The sequence below is a fragment of the Falco naumanni genome, chromosome 14 (genome assembly GCF_017639655.2).
Source record: "Falco naumanni isolate bFalNau1 chromosome 14, bFalNau1.pat, whole genome shotgun sequence".
NCBI lineage: Eukaryota > Metazoa > Chordata > Aves > Falconiformes > Falconidae > Falco > Falco naumanni.
This window is the reverse complement of record NC_054067.1, coordinates 2268174-2281794: the sequence shown is the minus strand read 5'-3', so window position 1 is coordinate 2281794 and position 13621 is coordinate 2268174. Positions and strand designations below refer to the sequence as shown.

Here is a 13621-nt window from a genome sequence, read left to right as displayed (position 1 = left end):
CCCCCCCCCCCCCCCCCCCCCCCCCCCCCCCCCCCCCCCGCTGTTTTGGTTGTCGTAGCTCCTAACTGATTGCTCAGTGCTGTTCACTTGCAGCACCAGAGTTCACGTTTTATTCCTATGATCAGGAGCCTACAAATGTCTTTCACAAAGTGCCACGTGCATCAGCAGCTCAGTACTACCAGGTACTACCACGTCCATCACTCCTTGAAATGGTGCCTTTTCCCACCACCAGCAATAGCAGTTTTAACCTTTATGCCTGGCTTGCTGCTAATTTACAGTGATCATAACACATCTGTGCCTGCCTGGGACTACTTAATGGAAACTCAGCTACAGTGAGAGGCAGAGAAAGAGTGAAAGAAAATGCTTAAGAGGATAACAGCCTATATACCACAGTAAGGGACACTTGTGAAGGAGGGAGCTTTGTCAGTGTTTGTGGAAACCTGCCCCAGGTCTGGAAGGACATGCACAGGCAAACACTTGATAACTGGATGTGAGGAGGCACCATGGTCCAGTTGTAAACGGAGAACAATGATTAATGCAGGATACAGATGATAGCTAGCAGGGAGCGGGCTGGAAAGGAGTGTGCAACTGAAAGCCAAGAGCCCTGCAGACCAAAGGGCCCCTTATCTCACTCCTTTCTCCAGTGAGAAAAGGTGAAATGAGGAGGCTATGGAGAAGGGCTGGCACTGCCTGGCCAGGGTGATATGGTGCTCTTTGCACCTGCACTGGCTCCTAGCACAAAAATGAGAAATATGAAAGCACAGGGATAAATTATTAAATGCAGAGAAAAAAATGTAAAACCAACAGAAGCTGAGAAAGGGCTGCTGTGCTCCTGCCTTGGCCACTTCTCCCAAGACATCTCAACGATGTCCTATCTAGCTGTGATCCAGGCTCCATCAGACTCATTTTAAATTTAAAAGAGCTCTAATTATGCCATTTGCTGTCCTCTCAGTTGCATTTGAATCAAACCATGGGACCCAAACAACTAAGGTTAGGGGTGTCCTTAACCCAGGCTTCAGGTGCAACCTTAGCAGCTTGTACTCTAGCACCTGGGCAGCAGGGTGAGGAGAGGTATGGGGGGAACCAAGACATGAAATAACAAGCTGCAAGTGCGCCCCGGTTCCAGGCAGTGTCAGGACACCCCTCACCTTTTGGTGTGCTTGTTTTTCTCATCACTAAGATGAAAGAGGTGTGTGTGTGTGCATGTGCACAGCACCCAAGCACTGCTTTCCCAATCTGTGCTGGGCTTCTAGGCACCATTACACCCATAACAAGAAATAATGTTGCTGGAAGAAATGCTGCTGTTTAAATGACTCACTCATGGCTTTGTTTCAGCCGTTACAACATTGCAGAACTAATGGCCAATCACTAACATTACAGCAACGTCCTTGTCACAAATGAATGCACACACTGAGCTTTGTTTCTGTAATGTCATCAGGCTGGCAGATAATGAGAGAGAAGAATTTTTGCCTGTAGATTGCAGTACATGTTAAAAATCACAAGTAGAAAGCAGAGGAGCTTGTGAATTGCCTCACTGATCAAGGGTTTACAACTTTCAGCACTGGTCAGAGCAGGCAAACAGGGCAATGACAGAAGTCTGTGTTTTCTGAACAAGCTGTGCTAGCAAGATGTGCCTGGGAAGTGAGAAGGCAATGAATTAAATACAGAAGGAAATTAAAAAAAAAAAAAAAAAAAAAAGCAAAGAGGAAAGGAAGGAGAGGAAGGAAAAGGAGAAAGAGATGGAGGAAAAGAAAAGAAGAAAAAGAAAGAAAAGAAGGGAAGAAATGCATCAATTCATAATCCTAAAATCTAAAACTACCCAGAAGAATGAGAGCAGGGACCCCTCCAAGCTTCTGCCCTGGCTGAAGGCTCTGCAGAGATGCCGGTGCTGGGGTTGGCAGGGCAGCAGCCAGGGCTCGGTTCAGTCCGGCTGGACACGTGGCAGGTTGGCCAGTCCAGTGGTCCCTTACGGCCCGCTGCAGGAAAAGGGATGCTACGTGGGGCTTGGCTGGGTCAGACGCACCAAGAGGGAAGCAGGTGGATGGGCTATAGAACAAGGAAGTAAAACAGGGAAGCAGGTGGAGAACATTGCTTCTGGCCTCTCCTCAGGCTTCTGGTCCAGGAGGCAGTGAGCTGGCTGGCCAAGGGACGGGCTGGCCGTGGGGGCACCGGGGACGGGCTGGGGACACATGGTGTTGGGCAGCTGCCCCAGGCTTGGGCTGCTCTTTGGGGCCAGCTGCGTGTCAGTCTCTCCAGGACCATCTGGCTAGAAACGCTTATGGCTTCCTCAGAGAGGGCGATGGTGTTACAGACACCCGGCGTGGCAGTTTCGAGTGGCTCTTAGGAGCATCCAAGTCCAGCGAGACAGTAAGAGGCAGGTGTTAACTAGGCACAAAGAGGCTTTTGCCTGTGCTGCCCAGCGTCCCTGTTGTCTGCGATTGCTGCAGCAGACACTGTGATCTCTGCACCAGATTCCTGTTGATCAGTACCAGTTTTGTTCATTTTATAAGGCCTTGACCTTTCTGTTCTTTTCAAATACTGCTGAAATTTCTTACACTGGCATGCTTGAAATGATGTCCCCTAATACGCCGTCCTCCTCCCACCAGTTTTCTAGTCTAATCATTCGGTAGCTTTAGCACTGAATTCTATTCTTGGGAGCCAAATAATCCCACTTCTTCAAGAACAGCTTTAAGTTGATATGAGCCACAAGTCAAGAGGAACAATTTTAAAAAAAAAAAATTCAATATATTTTACTTAGACAAGCGTTACTATGTCATTAATACTGTCTTCGTTTGCTAAGACTTTTTACAGTCCACTTAGCCTGCAATCTGCCTGCTGTTTGCTCCGAGCGCTCTGCTAGACCGGACAGGGACGGTAGCTGCAGTCGGCTTTGCTGGCTGTTTTCTTTTATGCTTAGTTTCACTTGAAGGGTCTCCGCTGCAATGTTTGGATAGAAACACTGCAGAGACACGGTTATTCATTTAAACCATCTGTTTCCATTGGCACAAAGATAGCCCATCACAATATTTCTGTTGGTCTTCAAACTCTTTGCACACCTGGCAGTGGCTGTATACTTTCACAGATTCAAGTGAACAGATCCTGCTGCTACAAACAGCTCACGCTAGTTCGGTGTAGGTATAAATTGTGCCTGAAGGTAATGCCTTTTCTCTGCTGCCCTCTCTGAATTTCTCATCCTCCAGTCTGGGAATAGCACAGGAATTATACCCGGCAGGGTGTGTGGGGTGGGATTCAAACTGGCATTTCTACAGCAGTTTATATCAGTCTTTCTCTTCCAGCAAAAGCTTTTTGTTTGCGTCTGGTGCAAGATAAGTATGGCCTTTAACCCTCTACATGACTGGGTATTGCTAGCATGCCTTTTCATGAAAAGTCAGGGGAAAAAAGCAGCGCTGAGCAGTCTCCACATCACTGCCACTCAGGGTTGTTACCTCTGGCTTTTTGGGAATTTGTTATTCCCTAACTGTGACACAACCCCATTAGCTCCTGACCCTGCTTCTAGTCTCTAACTCAAAATGGGTCTGTTGGGTAGTGTGAAGGAACATACAAATAGTGAACGTGGGCTTTGGTGGGTGCTGCCTCTTGGGTATGTGCTCTGACTTCTTTTTCACTCCCCCAGAGAAGACAACGTGAACACAGTCCCTGCTACCTCAAATTACGCAGTCTGGTTCCCCACGTGTTGATAAATCAGCAGTCAGTGTGCCCACGGTGCAAGAAGTGGATGAGAAACCCCAACCCTCTGTTTCCCTTTGCCAGGTAAGTGTAACCACCCGCTCCAGCATAAAACTACATCATATTCTGCACACAACAAACAAATTGTTTCTCCTTGTCTAGAGATGTCATTAATGGAGCCCCTGGGTAGCACTGAATTATGCACAAGGCTGAAACCACTCATCGAATTATGGAATGGTCTGGGTTGGAAGAGACTTTTAAAGGCCATCTAGTCCAACTCCCCTGGAATAAGCAGGGACATCTTCAACTAGACCAGGTTACTTGGAACCTGATCTAATTGAAGTCTTTCCGATAACCCTAATACACAAGGAAAGTAGTGCAACAAAATCAAACTTGTTTAATGGTACATCCAGACAGTAAAAATAAGGCCAGTGTAACTGCGCTAGCAACACCGATAACAACAGCATGACACATCCATGAGCAATTTGGCTGCGTGCTCGCCTCCCCAGCCAGCCGGCAGCACACACAGCCAGTGCTGCCTGCAGCGGGCAGGCCACATGCCGTTAGTCAGCCCCTTCTCTGTGACAAAATTTTCTTGCTTTTCTCCATCCGTTTCCTTTTGCCCCCAGCAATCCTGCCCGCACCTGACAAGCAGGCTGCACGTACTGCCGCCGGAATCCAGGCTGGGACAGGTGCTGCAGGCAGGATACGTACCTGGCATGTCAGAGCCCCTTTAGCATCACCTTTGCAGTCACCTCTACTGTCACCGGCAAACAGACGCCTTCAGGCAGCGATTCGGCAGGACCAAATGTGGTGGCTTTGTGGGGAGCCTGCACACTCACAGTCCTTAGAAAATGGGCACAAACCGTCCTGGGAGCAGAACCAGAGACCACGTCACCCGTCTCAGCTCTCACCACAGCTATGAGTATTTATTGTATTTGCTGCTATTTTCTTTTCCTGGTCCAAAGACTCTGGATTTCCTTTGTATAGTGTGAAACCACCGCAGCAGCAGGGCTGGCCAGGGACTCCTCTCTTGCTGCCCCGTATCTGTGGGGGAGTGAAACTTTGAGGAAATCAGTGAGTTGATCACATATTCCCTCAAAACCCAGCCTGTAGGATAAGGGTTCTGTTAAGGCAGGTGGCAACGTGGATACAGCCCCCCTTGACAGGATGAGAGAATAACCCTCTCTGGTCCTGACCCACCTTGTGCGTACACACGGCACCCACCAGTGTAACGGATACTTTTGCCTGTGGGAGCAGGGCTCTTGGTGACAGCCACAGGGTTTTGTGTCACTTGGGTGTCCCGGGGGAGTGTGAGGGCCCTTTGCAGCTGGCCACAGACACCAACACAACAGAGCTTGGCTTCAGCCAAACTGAAAAATAAATTGCAACACACAGATGATGTGCTTTAGGTCAGATAAGGCAGCAAGTGACAGGATTTTTTTACAGTTGTACTATGAGTGCAATTTGCCTGTCTTGTCCTTGGCTGGATTTGGGCCTGTGAGGTTCTGCAGAAGCTGCACGCTTTCATGTCAGCCGAGGTTTGGGTGGGGAGCAGAGCTCATTTTTGGCACAGGAAAAGCGCTGGTCTGGCTGCTGGGGAGCTAAAATACAGCAAATGGCGCTTCTTTGCATTTATCCAGCTTCCAAACAGAAAACAGAGACTAGTGTGATAGCACAAATATGTGGAAAGCGGTTCAACTTTAAGGTGTACTAAAATACCTTTGACTCAACAAAAAACCACCTGCGGCCTGGGCTGCACAGGGTGACTGGTGGTGGAAAAGATATCGAATGTCCAGGTCAATTGGCATCGAATTGATATTAAAATGACCTGGGCAATATGGCTCCACAAAGCTCTGCTCAGACCATTCATCAAGACAGGCCAGCTATTGCCTGGGATGAAGAAACAGCTGGTGACAAAGTACTTTCTGGGATAACAACAGCAGCAACTTCCACTCCTGTAAATGACACATTTGTTCAAACCTGCTGCTCTCTTCACACTTCTGCAGTGTTTTGGTGTGAATGTGATATAGTATCAACCCACCCTATATAAAGCCTGCCTTAAAAATTGCTGTCTTTAGGAGGAAGAGGTGCTTCCTCTGAAGTGGCTGAGCTAAACTATTTCCAAACATTTCCAGTCTGGATCAGTCAACTCACTAAACCCTTGGATCAAGTACTACTTTCTATTACACCTGTAATAAGCCTGTGGTGGGTCACTGGTTGTTCCAGTTTTACCAATTCAGAAAACAGCCAGGAATGGGATTTCAGTTTGGGGTTTTTTGTTTTTTGGTTTTTTTTTTAAACTTCAGTTACACTGTTCTAGGGAGAAGTCCCACTGATTCAGAGGAGACTCCTGGGTGGCTGTTGTACAGGTGAGAGGAGCCCTGGCTCTGCTGGCAGGGGTGATGTCTGCTACTTGTTTGGCATCACCACCCAGGGCAAAGTGTGCTGTGGGCAAGGGCCACCGGCTTTCTGACTTCCTGTGAACTTGCAAAGACTTGAATGCACACATACATGCCCTCCAAGTATTTAGTTCATGAATAAAAGCTTTGCAGCTTTTGTAAAAAGTGAGCTAAAAAGAGAAGCAAATATACCAGTATATTCTCTTATGGCTTCTCCAGATGGAGAAAAAAGAGAATAAAACTTCTCTTCTAAAGTTAGCTTCCCCCAGCTTCCAGGACCAGCCAGGATGATACTACTGAGTCTCTTGGAGCCTGAATTCTTGGAAGTGATTTATAAGCCAATTTAGTGCCCTGTTTTATTCTGAACAACCTAGATCCTAGCAAAAAATGTGTATGTGGTCCTCTCAATCTGTACGATGGGTATATAAGCCAGACAGGCTGTGTACGTCATGGCTTTGCTCTTACAGCAACAGGGCAAGAAAGCGCACGTGTACAAAGACCTGTGTGTGCACAGCCCTCATCTCTGCTCAGAATACGATTGCCAACTCTTCCCACCAGCTGTGAGCCGCAGAGGTAGTCAGCAGTGACACACACTCAACAAGTGCCCTAGACCAGAGCACTTTTTCAAGCACTGATGTTTTCTTTATGAGGCAACTCTTTCTGCAAGGGTTTAACTTTTTTATATATTCTCCTAGATGAAAAACAAAAGGCCCTACAGCGTTCCCGTCCTGGAGATCTTTTGTTTCTGCTGTTACCAGTTCCAAAGGAAGAAGAAAGTGCTCTGTGTCCCTCAGACAATGTGCATGTCACCAGACGTGGCTGGTGTGTTGACAGCAAGATGCTGGAGGGCGGTTTGGAAAATGGCCCTGGGGGGCCTCTTGGTATGGGGGAACATTTCTGCTCCATTGCTGCTGCACAGCCCAGCCTGAGCACAGAGACCCTGTCAAACCTGCAAGAGGTAACAAATTACTGTGACTCAGGAATGAGAAGATGCAAATCTTCACTAGGATGTATTTTGCCTGGAGAGAGCTGGAAGAAAAAAGGATGTGAACATTAAAAGCATTTAAGAAATACCATGTGTCTTTTCCATAGCAAAGGTAAGAGATTTAGACAAATGAACACAGTTTTACAACTTGTACCTGCAGTTCTGGGGAGATTACATTTGCAGTTAAATAGCTAGTATCCCTCCTTTACAGTGAAGGAGTGCAAAACCCACGGTGGACAGTGCTTAGAAAGGTTCTGGGAAATGCCAGTTAGCCCAGCAATGTGCAATCCCAGTTTGTTCCTTAAACCCAGCACAGATGGTGCATTACATGCTCTGGAGTATGCTGATCCACTACTGTACCCTGTGCAAACCCTGGTGCTGCTTCTTAGCTACAGAATAACGTGAGAATTTGTTGTTTGGGGCAGGTCAGGATCTGTAACCCCAGCACCATCAGTCATGATTCAAAGTCCTTAAAAAGCAAAAGCCTGGCTGCAATACCATGGTATATATACACACAGGTAAAACAGAGATGGCTTTGACATACAGTCGTTCATACAATGTTTCTGTCATGGCACAAACATACCGGCCTAAAAGCTTCACTCATTCTCTTACAGTTCCCAAGCAGAGCCAGGGCCTGACGCTGCCCGTGGAGGCTGCCAGCTCTGCACGGCGTTCCCTCGTACTTTGCACAACGTGCCCTCAGCCACACAGCTTGGTAACTGCGCAGGTAGGAGAAGCAGCACAACAGACCATCAAAACAGGCAAAATCAATGTAGATCTTAAGTCACACCCTACAGATCATCATTCACTCAGGACTGAATTCTGTACTTCGGCCTGTATGTAATAAAAGCTTTGGTGCAAAGCGGTGGTGGACTGAGGCCTGTGTTAAAGTGAATTTCTGAATCGAGGTCTCGGACATCAGCTGGCCACGTCTGTCCTGGTGTCTGTCCCCCTACTGCTAACTTGGAGGGTCAGTTTGGTCTGTTACCCGGAAATACAGCCCAACAAACCTAGCACACCGCAAGGCAAATTAATTTTCAGTGGGTTTCTTTGGTTTTGGTTTTGGTTTTTGGTTTATGCACCCAAAGTTCATAGTAGCTGGCTGAATGCTGGGTGGCTGGAGAAAGCTAAACCCAAACAAATACTGTCATTAAAAGAAATACGTAAGTAGACTATCGGCTACAGGCTGCAATGGCGTTCCTGGCCATGGAGTGCTCTGCTGTCTTGACTACTGCCAGGAAAGCAAGCAGGGGTGGGAGCGTGTTGCAGGGCCATGGCGGTCATTTATGGCTTCTGAGTAAGCTTTGGTGGTGCTTTTGCTCCGAGCACACATGCTGGGTGGTTGGGTTTCTTCCCCATCCCCGCTTTGTCAAGGCTTTTTTGGTACGTTACATAGAGATCTTGGGCAATGCACACACGCTGTCCACCCCCTCCTTCCCCACAGCTCACATCTGCAAACTTGGAGGGGAGCGCAAAAATCTGGCAAACAACTTTTTTTGGCCTGCAAAGGCAGCGCTGTGGGTAGGAGAGGTGTTCCTCAAGGTGGGGTTTTATATGTAACTGCATTTTGGGTCTGCTCTCCCTAGCAGCACGCTTTGGAAGCGGCGCTGTGCCAGTCCTCCCGAGCGACTTCAGCCATGCACTACGAGAGAAACGGGATCGCTTGGACAGCTGAGCCCCAGCATGGCACCAACGTCCTCTTCATCGCAAGCAATAATGTAAGCAAGAGAAAAAAGCTTGGTTTGGGGTATTGCTGAAGCAGTAGGCAAATGTGAAGCCGTGATGTTTGAGGACTGGGTGAGCCTGCTCCTGAACCTGCTCAAACTCTGGCCCCACAGAAGCCTTTGCGCTCACAGCTTTGCCTCTCTCCTGCCTCCCTCTCTTTCTCCCAGAGCAGAGCTGCGTGGTTTTTGCATGTTTGTATTCCCTTGTCTGAGTGGCTTCCCAACGTGTGTGGGCTAAAGATGCGGTCAGTCTGTGTGCCGGCAAACTGCCCATCGCTCACGATGCACAGGAGAGAGGGGAAAAAGCAGAAGTCAGTGTCGTTACTGAAAACGTAGCTCTTGGGCCACAACTATTTATAGCAACTTGGCACGTGTGCCTCTGTGTTTCTCCATGTGACAACAGGCATTGCTCCCAGCCACTACCAGGTCTGGACGCCATGGTGCGGTAACCCCCGTGTTCATGGTTAGAACCGTGGGTTATCTAGAAATACACGACTCAACTGTCTTACCTGTGAAATGCCACCAGGTTTCTGGAGAGAGCGCTTTGCCTTCCAAGGGTGTAAAGCACCCCGTTCCTTCTCCCTGTGGGCACTTGCTCCCTCTGCACCAAGGGAAAACCGGGGCAGGAACCTGCGCATCTCCTCGGGCTCAGCCCTCTGCAGCGGAGCAGCGTGCAGCCAGGCTCCCGCCCCTCAGAAACCCACCCCCTGCTCTACTTCCACATGCTCTGAAATGCTTCTTAGGTTGCTCACAACGTATTTGTGATTGGATGTCTGTTTGGAGAATTCGGCTGTCTTCAAGCCTGGGCTGGAGCTGAGCAAAGTTCAGTAACAGAAAGCATTTTAAAACCATGTTTCGCAGAAGACTCGATCCGAGCTCCATTTGGAGCAACCCCTGCTAGCACTTGCAAGGCGGTGTTTTGTCAGTGTGGAACCTCCAGCTACTCATTAATCACTTCACTCAGTTCAGATGGAGGACACAAAGCAAGGGGGAGGTGGGACATTTCCAGAACAAACCTACTTTTTGGTTACACATGAATGTCTTGGTGTCTGCTTTGCTGACAAGCTGGAGGCCCACCCCAGCGATTTGTGCTCGGCCTTTGGGAAAAGTGAGACCGCTCTGAGGAAAATGATTTAAAATGCCTTCAGATGCCTTTTCACTTCTTTTTATTTAATTCCATAAATATTTTCATAAGGCTCAGTGTCTTTACAACACTTTTTTTAAACACTTTTTTTTTTTTTTTCGTTTTATACACACAACTTTGACACTTGTTTGACAGGGTCAAACAGTCCAATATAAACAAAATAATAAAACTGGCAAGTGCGGATCAGCTGGGTTACCAAAATCCTTTTTTTTTTTTCTTTTTTTTCTTTTTTTTTTTTTTCTCTTACTGTTAAAACCCCAAAAGCACTAAAATATCAGTATTTGGCTTCAAACTAGAATTTTAAAAACCTTTTTTTTTTTTTTTTTTTTTTTTTTTTTAAATTCTCTGCTACAAGTCCCTGTCGTCATAGTGCCTTTAAACTCCTACAGACTCTTCTTTTCTTCTTAAGGAAAAATAAGCTTGGTGATGCCATGCAGAACTTACAATAGCTACTAAATATACATGTTCCCTGAAATGTAGCTGCAATGAAAAGATGACAGAGCATAAAGAGAACAAAACCAGAAACCCAAAGCACCACAGTGTACTATCAATAACATTGCAGTGAATGGCCAGTGACCATCCAGAAACTGAAACAAATTTCAAATATATTTCTCTATGTATTATTTTCTATTTACAACTGTTAGATGCACCTAGGTTGGTTCTTGTTTGATCGTTTTGGAGAGGGTGGGGAGGCGAAAGTCTTGAATTTAGATCCTCTGTTCTAGTGTCTAGGTCAAGGGGTAATGCATGTCATTTACCTAGGAAAAGAGGGTATTTTTATTTTTTATATATATATATATAGATTCAGCCAGAGAAATACCGTAAACATGTAAGTTTCTTACAACTCTCTTGTTTCTGCATATGGAATGGTAAGTGGGTTCCTCCTGTCTGGCATTGAAATGAAAGTCTGTATCAGATGCTCAGTCAAAATCACCCCAATCGGATTGCATCTACGCTGCTTCCAGCGCTTTCAGACACAAGGCAGCCCAACCCTGCTCCCTATTGGGAAAGCCACAGTAGGTAGTAAAAGTGGGACCCAGTGCTGGTTCTTCTTTGTGACAATGCTCCATCTCTTGCAGCACCTTGGCAATTTATGGAGGGAAGAGCTTTCTTGAATGCCATTGCCTGAGAGCCAAGCCCCTCTTCCCTCTGGAACAAACGCCTGCATCTGCTTTGCCTGCCGCTGGCTTCGGCAAGCACGAGCAATGCTAGTTTGTTTTGACTTTCCATTTAAGAAAGAAGCTGCGAGTCCAACAAGTGGCCTTGTCAGATCAAGCGAGTCTTGATTTATGATGCAAATAATGGTGTGGCGGTGGTGTTTCTTTTTTCCTAGTGCTGAATATTTAGGAAGCATCTTCTCATAAAAATTATGGATGTCTCATTCTCACTCTCTGAGGCACAAAACAGTAAATGAACAGGCTTAACTAATGTGCTTGTTACTTTTCCCCCCTAAGCAATTAAAAAGGCAAAGGAATAAGTGAAATTTTCATCATGCTGACAACAGTTTGTAATCTCTCTCTCTTTCTCTCTCTCTCTGCATCTCTCCAGCCATTCAGAAATAGTAAAACATTTCAGTTAACTTCTGAGAACCCATCTCATTCACTTCGTTAAATACCCATTCTGTTAAAGAAACAAAATAATATTTGCTACATATTCAATATTAATATCTGACCATAAAAATGCAAAGATACGAAAGAGCAAAACAATAATTTCTGATATAAAACTAGGTTGCTTCCTATTTGGGATTCCCGGTGTTTTGCTGCTGCCTGTCACAGAGGGGCCACACTCTTTCTCTCCAAAAGACTAACCTGGCTTTGCTGTTTACTGATAGTTTCTACGTGACTAAAAAGTGGAACAGATTATTTTTGTACTTAAATAAAAAAATTTAGCTGCTGCCTTGTAATATGCCCTGAAATGAAACAAGCTCCATGGAAATAATGAAATCACACTCTCTGCTCTTCCCATTTGCTTATGTTTCTAAGGGGAGGAAAAAAATGTATCTCCACGCTAGCTGGCCTGGGGTGCTGATGTGGCGTATCAGATTCAGAAGAAAATGATAAATACCGTGATCAATCACATCATCCTACATTTTCAAAGGAGCTTGCAGAATAGCTCTGCAAAGTTTTTAAGTTCATCTTCTAAATCTGGTTAAACAGTCTCATTTGCCCTAGGAAAAAAATATCATCCTAGTGCACAATGATTTGTTTTACAAGCTTAAACATAAGCTTTTGCACTTTAAAACAAACGTACTTAAGGCTGAAACTGTAGGAAGTGTCTTTGAAAACTGAGCTATGAATCTCCAGAGGGAGAAAAAGAGAGAGAAAGAGACCTGGAGAGTTTAGCTCATCACTCCAGAGCCCGCTGACGCTGGTACACCTCTGCTGAACCACTGATGCCGTTTAGATTAAACTGATCACTGACTTAGATTAGGTCACGTAATCATGCTCATACGGCTAAACTACTCAGGTCACATCCACATCTTTCCTGAAAGGCAGCTGGCAGCTCCTCTGCAGCTTGGGTGCATTTACTATCAGGTAAATACCTCCAGTTAGTTAGGCAATGATCCTGCCCCTATCAGGCCGCTACCAGCAGCTCATGCTTTGCTTGGGAGGTCGGTGCCCAAGCGAAGCCAGGGATCTTATACGTAATAGGGTAGAGCAGGCAGTGAGTGCAGTCATGGTCCTCACATTTGGGATCACTGCTCCTGTAAATGGCAATTAGTGGTTCATTAACACAGTACTGTGCAGGCGTGAGTGTGGCCAACAGGATGGGACCTTAGTTCCTGAAGAAAGAAAACTGGCCATTTGTTGGAGCCTAATAGCCAATTTTCCTCTAGCTGGAATGGAGGGCATGAAGCCATCAGTTTTTAAGCTTTTATCTTTGCATGGAGAACAAAGATAGGAGTGGGCTTTTCAGAGTCGTGTCTCAGCTTAAAAAGAAAATAAACCAAAGATAACCCCACAGAAATAAAACTAAATGCAAAAGAAATAAAAGCCCCCGATATTCTTTTCTCAGTCTTACTCTGAGTGTGGACAAACCACACTCAACTGAGAAAAAGACAGTGCTTAAAAAAAAATGCAAAAACATTAACTGAGGAAAACCCATCTCTCTCTTCCTAAATAGCCAAGACCCCTTCTGCTCGTTTTCACCTGCCCACAACAAAACAGTTAAAGCCAGAGAAATACTGCGCAGCAGAGCATGGTGCACAAGGGAGCACATCCAGACAGGCACGAGTCAGACCAGAGAATGCAGGACAGGAACAGGGACAGGGTCGATGCTCTTCATTGAAATGGTAACTCCAGGGACAGCCAAGGAAGGGACGGAGAGGGAGCAGAGCTCTCCCAGCGCTCCAAAAAACAAACCAACCCCCCATAAATAAAATCAAATAAAATATACACCAATGTAGTCCATGAGGAACTTCAATGACGAATTCACACAAGCGAGAAAGCATTCTGGGATGCCAATGACGACTTGAATGAAAATGAAGAAAGAAAAAAAAAAGATGTCCAACCAATGGAATAAAATAAAATAGGTCACATGGTTAGAAATCATTGGTGCTTCCTAGTATCTAGTAGCAGATTGCTTCCCAAAAACAACAAAAAAAGTTTTTGGTCCTTCTATATATATACATATATGTATATATATTATTATTTTTAAAATGTGTGTATATATATATATG

General features: G+C 45.9%; 1 protein-coding gene and 1 long non-coding RNA gene across 6 annotated transcripts in view; one reads left to right on the top strand and one right to left on the bottom strand.

Moving 5' to 3' along the window:
• The first annotated feature begins 3591 nt into the window (after positions 1 to 3591).
• LOC121097296 lies at positions 3592 to 13486 on the top strand. Of its 5 annotated transcripts, XR_005830901.1 has the most exons (3): positions 3592 to 7186; positions 7689 to 7801; positions 8664 to 13428. It is a non-coding gene; the product is annotated as an uncharacterized LOC121097296 (long non-coding RNA). The 5 variants fall into 5 exon arrangements; XR_005830899.1 differs by lacking the exons at positions 3592 to 7186; positions 7689 to 7801 and adding an exon at positions 7808 to 8114 and having other exon boundaries at positions 8664 to 13486; XR_005830902.1 differs by lacking the exons at positions 3592 to 7186; positions 7689 to 7801 and adding an exon at positions 7808 to 8114 and having other exon boundaries at positions 8661 to 13428.
• Positions 9948 to 13621, bottom strand: part of ARHGEF9 (Cdc42 guanine nucleotide exchange factor 9) — a 221944-nt gene continuing 218270 nt past the window's right edge. The window contains exon 14 of the mRNA XM_040614135.1: positions 9948 to 11333. Coding sequence (XP_040470069.1) covers positions 11327 to 11333 — 7 coding nt within the window. The 3' untranslated portion in view covers positions 9948 to 11326. The remainder of the gene's footprint in view (positions 11334 to 13621) is intronic.